General features: G+C 43.1%; 1 protein-coding gene across 2 annotated transcripts; it reads right to left on the reverse strand.

Moving 5' to 3' along the window:
• Positions 1–11,851: 11,851 nt before the first annotated feature.
• Positions 11,852–14,666, reverse strand: LOC6599123 (ubiquitin-conjugating enzyme E2 N). Of its 2 annotated transcripts, none has more exons than XM_026992487.1 (2): positions 14,554–14,666; positions 11,852–13,055 (listed from the first exon to the last, which is right to left on the reverse strand). In XM_026992487.1, exon 2 carries the CDS (start codon positions 12,942–12,944, stop codon positions 12,489–12,491), a length of 456 nt encoding a protein of 151 aa, XP_026848288.1. In that variant the 5' UTR covers positions 12,945–13,055; positions 14,554–14,666; the 3' UTR covers positions 11,852–12,488. The 2 variants fall into 2 exon arrangements, with proteins under 2 accessions (XP_026848288.1, XP_026848289.1); XM_026992488.1 differs by lacking the exon at positions 14,554–14,666 and adding an exon at positions 14,332–14,383.
• Between the last annotated feature and the right edge of the window lie 232 nt (positions 14,667–14,898).

A 14,898-nucleotide genomic window follows, 5' to 3' on the forward strand; every position in this document is an offset into this window, starting at 1 on the left:
GATACTCAACATAAGTATAGGGGTAGATTAGATTTGTGGTGAAAGTGGATGTGTGTAACGTCCAGATGGAAGCCTTTCCAACACCATAAAGTATACATATATATTCTTGATTCGCCCCGCCCTCTTCCGCCCCCACAAAAGACGAGGCACAATCATAAAGAATAACAAAATATCTACCAGATTGCCAAATCAAAACTCACAACGTTCTTCCTCGTTTTTCTGTGCATTTTGCAACACTGTACCATTCTGTGCAGATAAATAGAACATTCCAATAGGCAACCATATTTGATACAATACTACAGCAAAATGGCTTTGCAGGCAGAATGCCACACGAAGATAGAGCTGCAAAAGAAACTAATTGAAAGACCACTTAAAAATATCGTTCCACTTCGATACATACTTTACTTGACAGGAAAATCACTTACCAACACCATTCTGTTGACACAAGAAAACTACTCTTGAGAAAATAATGTCTGCTTGTGAATCTAATTTGACCAACAGCAAAAAACAAATGGAAAACGCTATTAAAATAATGTCTGCTTGTGAATCTAATTTGACCAACAGCAAAAAACAAATGGAAAACGCTATTAAAAAAGAGGCAGAAGGCTCAGATGTGGAAACAGAGGAGAAATTTGAAGGTATCACAGTGGATGCCGCAGATCAGCAGCTGGTGGCTTCGTATCGGCGTTACAGTCCAGATCTTGGCTCTTCGTTTAGCGACTCGAGCACCGATTCTTCTGATACCAGCAACAGCTGGGACTACAAGCGACGCGGCGTTAACAACAAAAAACTTCACAAGATGCGTGCCGCCGCCATGCGTTTACCAAAAGCACCATCCCTCTCGCCCAACGCAAGGACAAGCTCATCAAGCTCTCCATCCAGCCCAGGTGGAGCTGACGCTGAGCCGGAAAAGCCTATCAGTCCCCCATCCGGTAAGCGGCTGAAGATCTCGGACATCACTTCGGAGCTAGAGTCATCCGAAGCGAGTGCCTCGAATGTGGGCATAAAATCAGACTCCCATCGGAAAAGACTGGAAGTGTTTCAGCAGAATCTGCGTGTGGTCAATGAACGGATAGCCAAGAAGTATTCAGAGCTCAACTGCGGCGGTTTACGTGCTGAACCCGGTACCATACGGCGTCTTCGTGGAGGTGCCTGCGTTGGCATCAATAAATTTGCTGACAATCCAAAAACAAATCCAGAAACAAAGACTGAGGAGAAGAGCGCAAAGAAGAACTAGAACCCGGACATTCTGGTAAGTCAGTGTCCTAGGGAACATTTTTGCCCAGTAATTTTATTGTTTTTACATACAGAAGGATGTCAAAATCAACGAAGGTGGACACTCAAGATGGAGTGGGGAAAGCACCAACACCACTGAACAGCACTGAATGGTTCTGCATTTAATCCATAAACAAAACATACTCTAGAATACTACGCAAGGCGCCGTCGTAGGACTTTAACACTTTTTTTTGGAATTTTATTATATCTAAATCAATTATACACATGTAACAATTATTCACAAGGCACTATTTATGCTTCCTTAGGCCATCCCCATCTCTCTGTAATTATTTGTTGTGGGCCCATTGAGTGGAATGCCCTCCACGCTTCACCCTCCGGGAGGGGTGCCTAATGCTGGGATGGCTGCCCCCAAGCCCGGTGTCCTCCAGAAATGCCCAGGCATGGATCAGACAAAAAGGTGCTCCAGAAATCCCCTAGCATGGAACTGCAAATGTTGGACATAAAGAATAATCTGCACGGAAAACTAATGGAAAATGAAGACTTGAAACAAATATAATTTTATCTAGAGGTGGAAATAATACCGGAATCCAAATCGATATTCATCACTTGGAAGCTTTTGCTTATCGATACATGATACTCCCTTCACTAATGTAATAAAAGAACGAATTGCGCGAGCAAACCAAAAACAGATCTGATTGTAAATTAAAAATTCGTGAACAAAAAATAGAAAAACTTAGATTTGAAATCGAGCTTGAAGTTCGGGATCGTCACGCCGTATAGAAGGGACTACAGACCGAAGCCAACATCGAGCGATGAAAACGACGGCGGTTCGGATATGCCAATGTGGGACGATGAAGAAACCGACGATGGCGCTCAGGATGGGGAGGAAACATCAGTATCCGGTAGACCATAAACCAAATGTATTGTAGAAAACAAGCCACAAAGATGACTAAAACATGTCCATCCCCAGCTTAGTTTCTGGATCTCAACTTCTGTAATTAGTTGCTGGTCTTTTTTTTTGTTGTTTGCTTGTTTGCTAACCAAAACTTACTTTTCTACTTAGAGGCGGAGAAGAAGGTGTACAATTCCGGCAAACATCCATTAATCATGCACCGAAGGAATTAGTGGGGCCACCCACTGGCGGAGCCTCGTTTTGGATTGTTTTTTCACCGGGCATTGTTACCACTATCCCACTTCCAAACCATCAATAATAACGCAATGTGGCAATGGGCAGGCAACACAGGAGCTGACAGAATTAGTTGCAAAAATTTATTTATGACTCTTTGTTGGGCTGCCGTCTTGTTGTGTTTTTTTTGTGGTGGGCATTGTTACCAGCAGCCACCGCCACCGCCACCGCCACCGCCAGCATTGCCATTGCCATTGCTAGGGAGGCAGTGCCTCTTGGCCCGCCGCCGCTCACCTGTGCTGTGCTGATTTATAGCGCCCCCCCCTCCCCCCAAAGTGCTGCCAATAATTGGCCATAGATCGAACCAAAGAACGAGAGAACTTTTGTCTCCATCTCCAATGTGCATTGAATTTTGTTCATTTTGATACCCCCTCCCTCCCTTAACACATGGGTGGGCAGGGCTGTATTCTGCAAGGTATACTTGAAAGAAAGTAACCAAAATTGTAGGTGTTTTCCAATTTCAATACCATAGATCTCTATCGGATTCAAGGAAAAAATCTCTAGTCATTAAAGCTCCCATTCTGTAGAAATCGGCTGAAATCCAAGTAACAACGGGGTAAACCCATAGTCGTATTATTGTCTATAATTTTAATTCTTTAGTGGATTTTCTCTTATTGTGTATTTTCCTTTTGTTCCCTTTTTTTTGGGTTTGTCATGGCCATGGCAGAAATCTCATTAAGTTTTACATGCAACGAACAACTGACATGCAAACTACATTCGGAGAGATATACAGATAGAGAGAGGACCAGGGGAAATGCAGTGGAAGGCCAACTTGGAGCAAAAGACCAGCAGAAGACCAGAAGAACTCGGTTGCCAAGTGCGTGGCAAAGGCGAGGCTGATTAGCATATTACCATGTAATTAGATAGTTTGTAATTAATTTTAATTGTAGCCCCGGCTACTACTCTCTCTCTCTCTCTCTCTCTCTCTATCGGTCTCTCTGCACAGTGCAGCGGAAAACTTCGCACTTTCCCAAGGGGGGAAACAAACTGCAAAAAGATGGGATTATCAATGGGGGGATTATAGCATGATAAAACCCTACACTGAAATGTCTCAACTCTCAATATAATTTGGAGTTGAGAATACATGTATCCCGGCAACAATCTATTGCTATACACTCAGAGAAACGCGACCATATTTAAAGTAAATAATATTTAAAAACTTTTAAGTAAATAAATAAATTAAATATCCGGTTTTTAAGTAAAAACATAGTGAAATTAAATAGAATTCGCTTTGATATAAATATAAATTTATGCAAAAGACTTTTAATACGAAATACATTTAATTAAAAAATATAAAACACTTTCAAAATATATATTCAATTCTGTAGGAAATATATTTCATTTAAATATATTTATGTATAAAATATATTTGGATCAACTTCGATTTATTGTAGACAAAAATATTGCCTCGTCGTCCAATAATTTACTCATGGCGTGTGAGCTTGGGGTTGACGCACAATGGAAGCTAGTGGGCAGGGGGTTCCAGTATGACCCCTAGTAGAGTGTAGAGAATATCTCACTCGATGCCGCCTCAGGTGCCTGAATTTTTCCTATAAATTATGAATCACCAGGTGGTACGTACGTATACGTATATTCCACTTCAATTGATCTCTGAATATTTGATGGAAACAGTCAGGTAAACAATATGGTAAACGTTTTGGTTGTATTTGTGAAGCAATATACTACTACGAAAATAGGAAAGAAAAGGAAGGAAAGGTCCTCTCTCTTTCGCTGTGTGCCTGTCCATTCGCACAAAACCGAAATAAATAATTGATGAAACAGCAAAGCGCACGTAGGGATTTCAGAGTCCCCCATCAACCCATCAACCCACCAGCTCCACAGCCAGCCGGCAGCAGCAGCGGCCAGTTCCAGTTGCTCCTCGAACTCCACCTCTCTAGGTGGTGGTATTATTACCGGTCCCTTTTGGAGCTCCCTCTAAGCCCAGTGTTCTCTATTTTTCCTGGTCTTCCATCTGCAGCTGTTTTTCAAAAGCAAAAACCATCTCTGGCCTACGACGCATGATGTTGTGTGTGTGTGTTGTGTGCCTGCCCTGCCATGCCCCTCTCGCCATGCCACATGCCATGTGCACTCGGGATATATATTGGTATACTCGGCATATGGTGGGGCGTGGGGGATAGTGTATATATATATGGTATATATATTCCTGTACGTGCGCACTTATCGATTTTCTGCTTGAAAAACGTTAAGCGAAATGCGCCCAAAGCGACGTTCTCCGTTAAGTTTGGTCCGGCCAAGGGCCAGGACTAGGACCAGGCCCAGACCCAGGCCCAAGCGCAGCCAGGGTTCCCAGCCCCACACAAGCCGCCGTAACCCTACACACAGATACCCCCACATATATATGCCACACACACCCCTGGACAAAGGGTTGCCAGGGCCACATTTGAAGGGACTACCGCACCGTTCGAGTGTTTTTCCCCCACCCCCAGAGTCTGGGTGGTGTATGGCTGGCTGGTTGTGTGCTCGTGTGAGCTTCTGTGTGTGTGTGTATGGGAGGTGGCAACAATAGGCGTGTTTCGTAGGCGGTCTTCCACCACTTCGTACACTTTTTGGTCCGCTCGTCATCGTCAAAGTCAGTGGTCGGTCACCCACAGCCAAAAAGGAAAAAAAGAATATAATTAATACCCAAGTTATAAGCCAGCGGGAACGTGGCAAAAACTACATTTATACCCGATACTCTCCTCCGCCAGAGAGCGCACACTGCACCAGGAAGAGTGTGTGAAAGAGGGAGAGAGAGAGATGATGAGTAAAAATGTATGTCTTCAATCTGGGCCTAATATTTATCAGATCTGATCCAGATTCGGCCATATGGTAGATATGGGCTTTCGCTATGATTATGCGTCTTTGGTTTTCTTTCTTTGTGGGAGCGGAAGGGAGCGTGGTACAATTTTGAGCTGCACTTGCAATAGTATGACTTTACAGGAGTCTAGATACAAAATTTAGCGGCTCTAGCTCTTATAGTCTTTGATATCTAGGCGCTCATCGGGACAGATATGGTTCAATCGACTCGGCTATTGATGCTGATCAAGAATATATATATTTTTTGTGGGGTAGGAAACGCTTCCTTCTGGGCGTTACACACATCCACTTTCGCCACAAATCTAATCTACCCCTAAGCTCTCTTTAAGTTTAAAAAATGTGAAAAAAGTTTAATTACCTTTTCTCCGCGATAAAAACAACCAACAAAACTTTCCATGAATATAAAAAACTAATAAGAGAATAATAAAAGCAATCAGGTAGCTCTACTATCCATATAAAACAATATAAATCCAAATACTAGACAATAATCTTGATTCCGAAAGATTCAACAATCTAGAAGTTTAAAGACCAAACGAAAAAATAACTAAGAAATATCAAATAAACTACAATTAAAGTATTTTAATACATAGGAGCACTGTACCCACTGTGGTAAAGTGATGCTCTATTCCATCAACAAATACAAATACCGATAAGCAAATGTGTGTTTTGTTAACTTAATTCCCGGAAAACTTTCCATAGGCCACATATCACATCTGAATCGGGGGGCAGGGCAGGGCAGGGCAGGGATTGAACATGACGAGATGAGAGAGAGTGTCCAGCCAATGGATATACATATATACAATATATACACATATCTTCATATAACCATAGAAACAAACATGTGTACAAGCCATATACAGTGCGTTTCAGCAGTAGTAGTAATTTGTGTAGAACTTTAAATCTCTAAAATGGTTACAAGATATGTTTTCCAAAATAGATCCGTTTCAGAAGAGCAACTGAAATGCAGCTTAATTATCCCAAAAAGGGTGTTGGTACACAAGTCCGTTTAGATGTTTTAGATGTTTAGATCTTTTAAGCATTCTTCTCGTAGTTATATTAATGTCACGCACTGTACTAACTATCTGTGAGTCCATATATGAGAACGGCCTGTGTGCGGTCCTGTGCGTTGCATGTGTCTGCCCCTGTCCCCAAGCAAACACACACCGTCAGACGGTTGGAAATCCCTAGACCCAAGTTGCATGAACTTCACTTTACTTCGCATTTTCGCATTTCGGAGCTGAGCGGTGGGTGGTGGGTAGTGGGTGGTGTGTGGTAGGCGGTGGGTGTGATGTGTGGCGCCTACCCAAAAGCGAGTCAAAACAAAACATCAAAAATGGGGAAATGGCAGCAGAAGTAGAAGCAGTAATAGACGAGGAAGAATGAAACGCAGTGCAGAGCACACACACACACACATGGAGGACACGCAGGACACCCAATGGCCACACACACACACCGAGAAGAGGCGGCCAAGCCCAAAGGCCCGGCTTGGATGCCGCCATTTTACTGCGTCCTGCACACACACACACACACCGCCTCAAACCGCCAACGTCCCACCCACACACACACACACACACATACCCCCCCTTTGTGCACATTTGTGCTGCAGGTGCGCCACTGTGTGTGGAGGGAGCGAGAGAGAGAGAGAGAGAGAGGCGTGTGAGAAGGCGAGTGAGTGGGGGGCGACGGACAAAGGACGAAGGACCTAGAGTTGATTGCGAGCGAAGCAAAAATTTCCGACCTATCGCATGCAGTATCCTCGTTGCGTTTCCCCCTCCCTTCCAACCCCTCGGATGCATGCGTGTGTGTAAAACCTAAGCCCACCCAAACTCCCATCGAAAACTCCCCCGCACAACCCAACCCTTAGACACGGACAGACAGAGAGAGCGAGAGAGAGAGAGACAGACGTAGACAGAGCCCAGGACCCATCCTGTCCGAGCCTGCTTTTTAGTTTTTCCTCGTTTCTTTTTTTTTGGGTTGGTGGGGGGGGGGGGGTGTCATTCCTTGACTCGGACTCTGTGTGCGATATCAATTAAGGATACAGCTCACTGTACGACTCTCCTGCCTCGGCTCTCGGCTTGGCTCTATCTATCTCTATCTCTCTTCTCCGATTTCTCTCGCTATTTTAGAGGATTTTTTGGTAGCGATAGGCAGACCAGGGTCCAGTCCTCCCACGCCCCAAGCCGCCACATGCCACCGACAAAACTTTGTTCAATGCTGCAATGGACAGGACAGCCGCCAGCCGAAAGCGTTGGAGCAAGCGAGAGACATAGAGAGGGACACAGAGTTGCATGTGCGTGTGCGTAGTTGCTTTTGGGTGTATGCACTGGTGTGTGTGTGTGTGTGTGTGTTTGTGTGTGTGTTGGTGGGTGGGTGGGTGGGGAGTGGGGCCCTAATGGAAATTGGTTTTATGCATGTTGGCTTTTGTTTATTTTTACAATTTTGATGATGTTTTGCTGAATGCGATGCGAGTGGCATAGCCATAGCGTATCCGTCCCTCTTCAGCCCCACCGCATACCCCCTCCACAAAAAGACCACGCAAACCCAAAAACAACAAAAAAAAGACCGAATGGACATGTCTCTAGGCTGGCTCTTCCCTCTCTTTTACTCTGCCTGTCTGTTTGTCCTCTTTTGCACTCCATGTGTGTGTGGGTTTTTTCCTTTTTGGGTGTTGACTGTACTTCCGGACATTGCATTACATTACGTACTTGTTTTTCTCTTCCCCCATTCGACTCTTCTGTTCTCTATCCTTCTCTCTGTGTGCATTTTTTTTTTGAGCTAGGCTGTACGCCCCATTTCGATTAGCTTTCAAACCCACACACAAAATGGCGCATTTCGTGAGCAAGCAAGACGCAAATGTAATGCTGATTTTTTATGACCTCTTGGTAGTGACTGTACCATGGAATCATACTGTACTATAAAAGACAAAGAACAAAGAAGAATTCAATTCAAAAGACCCGTAGAAATACTCAAAAACTGGGAAATTGTCCAAATATATGGCTATCGTTGCTCTGGCACTAACAGTGTTCGAAGGCCCGGTGTTCAAGGAGCCAAATTACTGGACCAAAGGGCAAAACCAACTTCCAAACAGAACTGGTTTTGTTTGAGACAATTAAATCACCAATTTAATCACAAAACTTTGTCATTAGATATTTTTTTGATGGATGGTAGATAGTGCCAGTGGGAGTTTCACAGCTGTCGAAAAATCCCACCTTCCCCCAGAGATATGTATGCTGTGTGGTGAAAGGCTATAAGTTCTGGCTACCATACTGATCCGATGGGAACAATCAAGAAGATATGATAATTCTGTAGGATTCTGCTCTGGCGGATATCTTTCATCCTGTTAACTCTCTTTGAGGAGCCCTTTAAGTACAGGCTAAATTTGATACCAAGCCCTACCTGCCTCTACATGGCTTTTGCACCAAGAGAGGGATCTGCCAATACTCCCTCTGGGAGGGCTGTGTATATCTGCAGGGAATCAGGTGTCTAGGCGACCATTTATCCGGCTATATTCCATGCCAAAAATAAAACTAGAAATTCTCTCGAACACACACAAAAAGAAAAGCGCATGCAAAGGCTTGGGCAAAAGGTAAAATGAGAGATGGTCGGAAGGAAAGGGACGCAGGAGTGTAAGAGAGACACACAGCTGATAGTTGCTTGCAACGATTAATAGCCATAGTTATGGCCGTGGCCAAGCCCCGAGCCGACAGGACCACCCTCAGCCCCGTTCGCCACACGGCCTCGCCTTTGTCTGCCGATAAAAAAAACCCCCTCCCACCTCCCACCCCACACACAGGGGATGGCCCTCTCAAACATCGCACTTTGCATATGCGTTTTACCATGTGCCTTCCAATGCACCCACTCACATTTTCCGGAAAAACAAAATCGACACAGACCCCGCAGAGAGAGTGAGAGAGAGAGAGAGGCTAAAGGCAAGAGGCAAAAAAAAGTAAGAACAGTGAAACGCAAAACAGAACTAAGAACACAACAGACACAAAAAAGAACAGAAAAAATACGAAAAATATTCTTTTAGGTTCGACATTTGACTGCCCAGAGTCCTGTGTCCTGTGTCCCGTGTGTCCTGTGTGTCCAGCGGCCTCAATCTCCCAGAATCAGTATATATCCCATATATCCATATACGTATATACACATATGGACAGAGCGAGAGCACCCAATCAGAGGCGGGAAAAAGGTTTTCGGTTTCAGTTTTTTGGGGGGTGTGGCCAACTCACACACACACACACACACACACGAACACCAAAAAAAGGATCCACAAAAAAGAGGATACACATTTTTTTCCCCCTATCTGCTGACCAGACCCGCGGGGAGGGGGAAATAGTGGACATGGACATGGACCACCGAGCAAAGGGTTATGCATCCCAAATGCCGCACACCCACCGACATATCGAGGGGACCCGCAGGTCTCCCAAAACTTCCACCAAACAGCAAATGATTGACAACAACAGACGGGAACCACGGGGGGACCACATTTTCATGTCAAATTTTGTAAAATTTTGTACATTTTTGACAATTTGTAGAATTTGGATGGACAGGAAGCCTATGAAGTATCTTCAAAAATATGAAATAATTTCCAACCGATTCCATTTGAGTATATATCTTGAAGAAATGAATCCCCAATGGGCTGCCTTATCAATAAGAAAATTACTGAGAAGTTAATCTTCCCCGGCAATTAAGAGAAAAATACTCGATTTCTTACAGAATTTCTCTTTATATTCCTCATAACAGATTACACGGAATACTTGATAGCACGAATCGCCTTGCACTTCTTTGTACTGTGCATTGCGTGGACCAAATCAGTCTGGTTTTCCCTTACTCGAACTTTGGTTGGGTCTCAGTTCTCTCAGAGCATTCAACATGTGGTGGATTTTTGCGATTTTTCTGCTGTTTGTACTGCAGCATTCAAGAGCCAGCATTGTACGAGTGCAACCCGTCGTCAGTGAGGTAAAAACTAATCGAAAGTTTAAATCAAATCAGATTTAAGTTAATTCCATGATGCCTTTCCTAACAGGATTCAGTGAAAGTCAGTGTCCAGCTACTAATGCAGTGCAGCTCTTATTGCCTCCTCATTGCCGAACCAGTGCTCCAGTACGCGGAAAAGTGTCAGGAAAACAGCAAGGCGTACCAGGAGAAGAATGACCAGCTGAACAGATTGCAAACACATCTGAACGTCTATATGGATAAAGCTAGGGAAATGGAAAAACTTTTGAACTACAGCAACACGATTAGGGAAGTCCTGGGGGAGTCCCACACGAACCAGACCAGCTTCAGCAGCGATGTGGAGAACATAATCAGTAAGTTGGAGATTGGGAATCAAAGGAGGATAATTAAGGACCTGGAAAAGCAGTTGGAAAATCGAAACGTACAAATTAGGGAAGCGGAGTATGTTATTGAGAAAATTAAGGCAGAGTGCCTGAAGGAGAATATTACGAGTCAAGATGTGAGGACTAAGCAGCAGGACGAACCAATTAACAACATAACCGTGGAAGTCGAACAGCAAGTCAATCAATCGGAAGCCAGCAGAGAGGATATCAAGGATGGACTGAAAAGTCGATCATTGATAAATGGTTCAGGGAATGCAGCATAATAATCGGCCACAAGGAAGGGTCGATCGTCGTATAGGTAGAAAGGTCCTATACATCAGGTCCTATACATACATACCTACCAATGTCTATGCCGGATTACACATACAAAAAAAATGCATTAACCATGAATTAAAGAATCAATCCATAATAATACGCAACGACTCATTTATAATTTTTTTTTTTTTAATTTTTTTATTTTTCATTTTTGCATTTATTTCTTATTTTCTCTTAGAAATAAATATGTTTAGTTTTTGCTTTTGTGTTTCCTCATGTCTTTGATTTGTGTTTACGTTTTATTTATTTATTTCATTAATTTGCTTCATTTTTTTTTGTTATTTGGGTGAAAAAAAATGTATTAATTACTGTACATAATTTTTCATTGAGAACTGCCCTTGAAACGTTCACAAATTCAAGCCACTACGTTTAGTTTTTTTGTATAAATATATATTGTATGTATTTATTGATTTTTTTAAATCGTTTTTTTTTGTGATTTTGTGGTGTTTTTTTTTCAAAAATTACTAATAGCTTAAAGGCTTCTTGTTTGGTTAAAAAAGTGTTCAAGTAAAACAATCTGCTTATCAAAGAGGCGACTCAGACACAACCCAGCCAACGCTCAAGTATCAATCGATAATTTATCGAAATGGACAAAAATTACTTGTAAATCAAGGGACTGTGAAAATTAAAAGTAATAAGTTATTAAGTTATCGTTTAATTATCAATCATTTATGGAACTTTTCAAAAATATTCTTTCTTATTTTGTTGAAATAAATCAACCCAAGAAGCTAGTTATCGATAATTTATCGCTTGCCCTCAGCCTTAAGAAAATAAACTTTAATAAATCATAGCTGAAATGTAAATTTGATCAATTGAAACATACGAATCGACATATCCACAGAATACTCGTTGAAGCGATGACAAAAAAGAAACACCTTTCCATTTCTGGCACACGTTGCTTGCCCTCGTAATTGATTTATTATCGAATGCTCCGATTTAGGCTCTTTAAAGGTTAATGTTGTGGGTGTTTGTGTGTGTTTATTCAGTTGCGATTACTATACAGATACGAATACATGTATAGCGATATAGATTTATGTATATATGTATATAGATACCGGGAGGGGGGCTTTGAAAGCCCGAACCCCCCAACGGACCCCATCAAAATTGATTGAAATCAAAACGAATTGAAATCAATGGGTATTTCGGATACATGTATAGTGGTATATAATTTTACAACGAATGGTTACCTCTCTCTTCCATATCTTACTGAGTTCTCTTCGATATTTTCGCCATGTTCTACGTAACACCTCTCCTATCCATCCGTCATTGCGCACTGATCATACCCGGATCTCGATCGCTTAATTTTAGAGAAGGAAACAATAAGTTGGTTATCCCGCCCGAGACAAAAAAAAAAAAAATAGGAAAAATTATTTATAACATTTTCTTCTCTTATTTGTTATTTTCTTTCGTGTTTTTCTTTAGAGTTTTAATATATGCTTATGCATTGTTTCACCCCACCCGCCCTACAACTCCAGTCGCTGTCCCCGTCACGCACCCATCGCAAGATCATCCTCCTTCCATGCATTATCATCTCGTGCTTTCGTGTCGTCCTGCTTCGTTCAAGGCTATGATAAGGTGCCGGCAATGACAAGGATTCAGTCTTCGACAGCATACTTCTGGGTCCACTCACGGGCATTGCGTATGGCCTCCGCCTCATTGACCTTCCAGAGCTCGGCCACATCGTTTGCCAGGGGATCATCGGGATTGGGTGCGCTGAGCAGAGCCTGAATCGACAGCAGAATCGTGCGTATCTGCAGTGCTGGACTCCACTTGTCCTTGAGCACATCCAAACAGATGCGGCCCAGACGATCGATATTGGGATGATAGATCTTCGTTATGAAGCGCACCTTGGGGGCCGACATCGGATAGTCCTCGGGCAGAAACAGTTCCAGCTTGAACACGCCACCCTCGAAGGGAGAGTCATTGGGCCCGGTGACGATCACATGGAAATAGCGAGCATTATTTTCATCCGGTATGGCATTAATCCCAGGCACCGGCTCCTGCATCAGGCGCTGTGTCTCCTTGATTATACGGCGTGGCAGACTCGACATTTTCTCTTCTTTCCTTCAACTTTTTCCAGCTTCTTCTAGGTGGCTTCCTTCTTCTGGGCTGCTTCTTTGTTACTTCCTCTACTCCAAAACGGTGTGTTGCTCCGTGTGTTTCTGTAAAGGGTACAATCAAAAGTAGAGTGGAAAATTGTTTGAGATACGTGAATACAAATAAATTTTCTTGTTGCTGCAATGAGAATGTGTTCAAGGACGCAGCCTGTTGGTGGTTGCTGGCTGCTGGTTCTGGTGCTTGTTTGTGCGCTGTGGGTTGTGTCTGGGTTGGTGGTAGAGGGCTTTCCAGCTTTCACTTTCCTCCAAGCAAGTGGAAACTTTTGATAGAAGTAAGTTGATAGAATTTTGCATGCCCCGCAAATAGTACACTCTGCTGATTCGGTTCTTACAGTACAGACCTGTTTTGTACCTCTTAAAGCTCCGTAAGAAACTGAAATATTCCTCCTCTGGTTGGGGACTTTATTCCTGATCGCTGGGACTCGAAAGGAGCTCCCACTAGCACTCGATGTCTGTCAGATGCAATTTATACGCATACGATATGGCCCCAAAAACAAACTCTACAAGAAAGCCCCATAAAAGTGTAATCTTAACCATAAAGCAGTATTTTGCTGCACAGTGTAATCGGTCGGTCACACTGGGCCATATGACGCACAATGGCATAGACGGACGGAAGACGCGACAGGCGAACGCGCGCACGCCCCACTGTGTGCATGCGGAATATGGCCGGTTGTCAAGAGCACAGCGCAAGGGGGGAGCGTGTGGTGGAACGAGAAGCGGGGCGGGGAAATTTCCAGAAGGAAATGCACAAAATTGTAGAAAATCTAACCAATTTTTGCAACACTTTATACCCATGCGTGTGTGTGTGCGAGTGCGGCTCTTTGTTGTATTCAAATTTATTGATTTCTTTTTAGGTGACACACGCACGCACATTGGGCACACACATACACCAACATAAGCGCGCGCGGCAGAACCCCAAGCATGGGCTTTGCGGGGGGCGTGCGGGGGCTGCGGTTGAGGTAGAATGAGCCACAGTGGCATGCCACAAAATCAATAATATTACCAATTTAGCTAAACACCTAATACGAATTTTAACACTAATGCGAGCGATATTTTTCGCGTAGCAGAACGCACGCATACTCCCTCCTCATACACACACACATACATAAACACACATGGCCTGAGGCAGAGACGCGCACAAAAACGACAAGAACAAAAGAAGACAAAGAAAGAGAACAACAATTTTGCAGGAAAATAATAATTTTAGCAAATTAATTAAACACAAAAAAAAAACCTCAAAAATAAGCAGCGCAACGCACAAACAAATTTTCGTAGCAAAAACCTATACAGACACACCAGCACAGTGCACACACAAACACACCTTTGGGCAGATTTGTTAAGCCGCTGTCGGTTTTTATCAAATTTTTGCGTAAAATGCGCGTTTACTTTGCTGGCTGCCACCTTCAACACGGTGTCCACGTTCTGCCTTATGTTCTTTTGCACTTTTACACTAAATTTCGTAGTTTTAGAGAGAAAAACAATGGGATTTGCAAGAGAAACAAGAAAAAAAAAAACGGGGTGGAACAAAAAGTTGCACACTCACAGGTCACAGGGCTCACGAGATAGGTTTCTAGCTAACTTTAATTTTGTTCGATGTATACGGCCTTTTCGGCAAATTTGGTTAAATTTTCTTTTTGTTGCAGGCAGTTCGCTCCACCACAAAAAATTATGAATGTCGAACACACACGAAAAAAAAAATTGTAGACGTTGCCGTTGTGTGCGCGTATGCGTGTGACTAAGATGTGCATGTGTTGTATTCGTGTGAGCGAAAAGAGTTGCCAGCTTACCAGTTGCGAGCGCAGCCAAAATTAATCGGGTGTTGTTCTCAATATTTAAAGACAATCTTGATAAAATATAATTTTTTACGCAAAGCGTTTGAATTATGACA

The sequence above is a fragment of the Drosophila persimilis genome, unplaced genomic scaffold (assembly GCF_003286085.1).
Source record: "Drosophila persimilis strain 14011-0111.01,24,50 unplaced genomic scaffold, DperRS2 tig00000735-arrow-arrow-pilon, whole genome shotgun sequence".
Classification (NCBI taxonomy): domain Eukaryota; kingdom Metazoa; phylum Arthropoda; class Insecta; order Diptera; family Drosophilidae; genus Drosophila; species Drosophila persimilis.

Bases quoted from the DNA above. Each gene is read 5' to 3' on its own strand.
- LOC6599123 (XM_026992487.1), bottom strand. From the start codon at position 12,944: ATGTCGAGTCTGCCACGCCGTATAATCAAGGAGACACAGCGCCTGATG.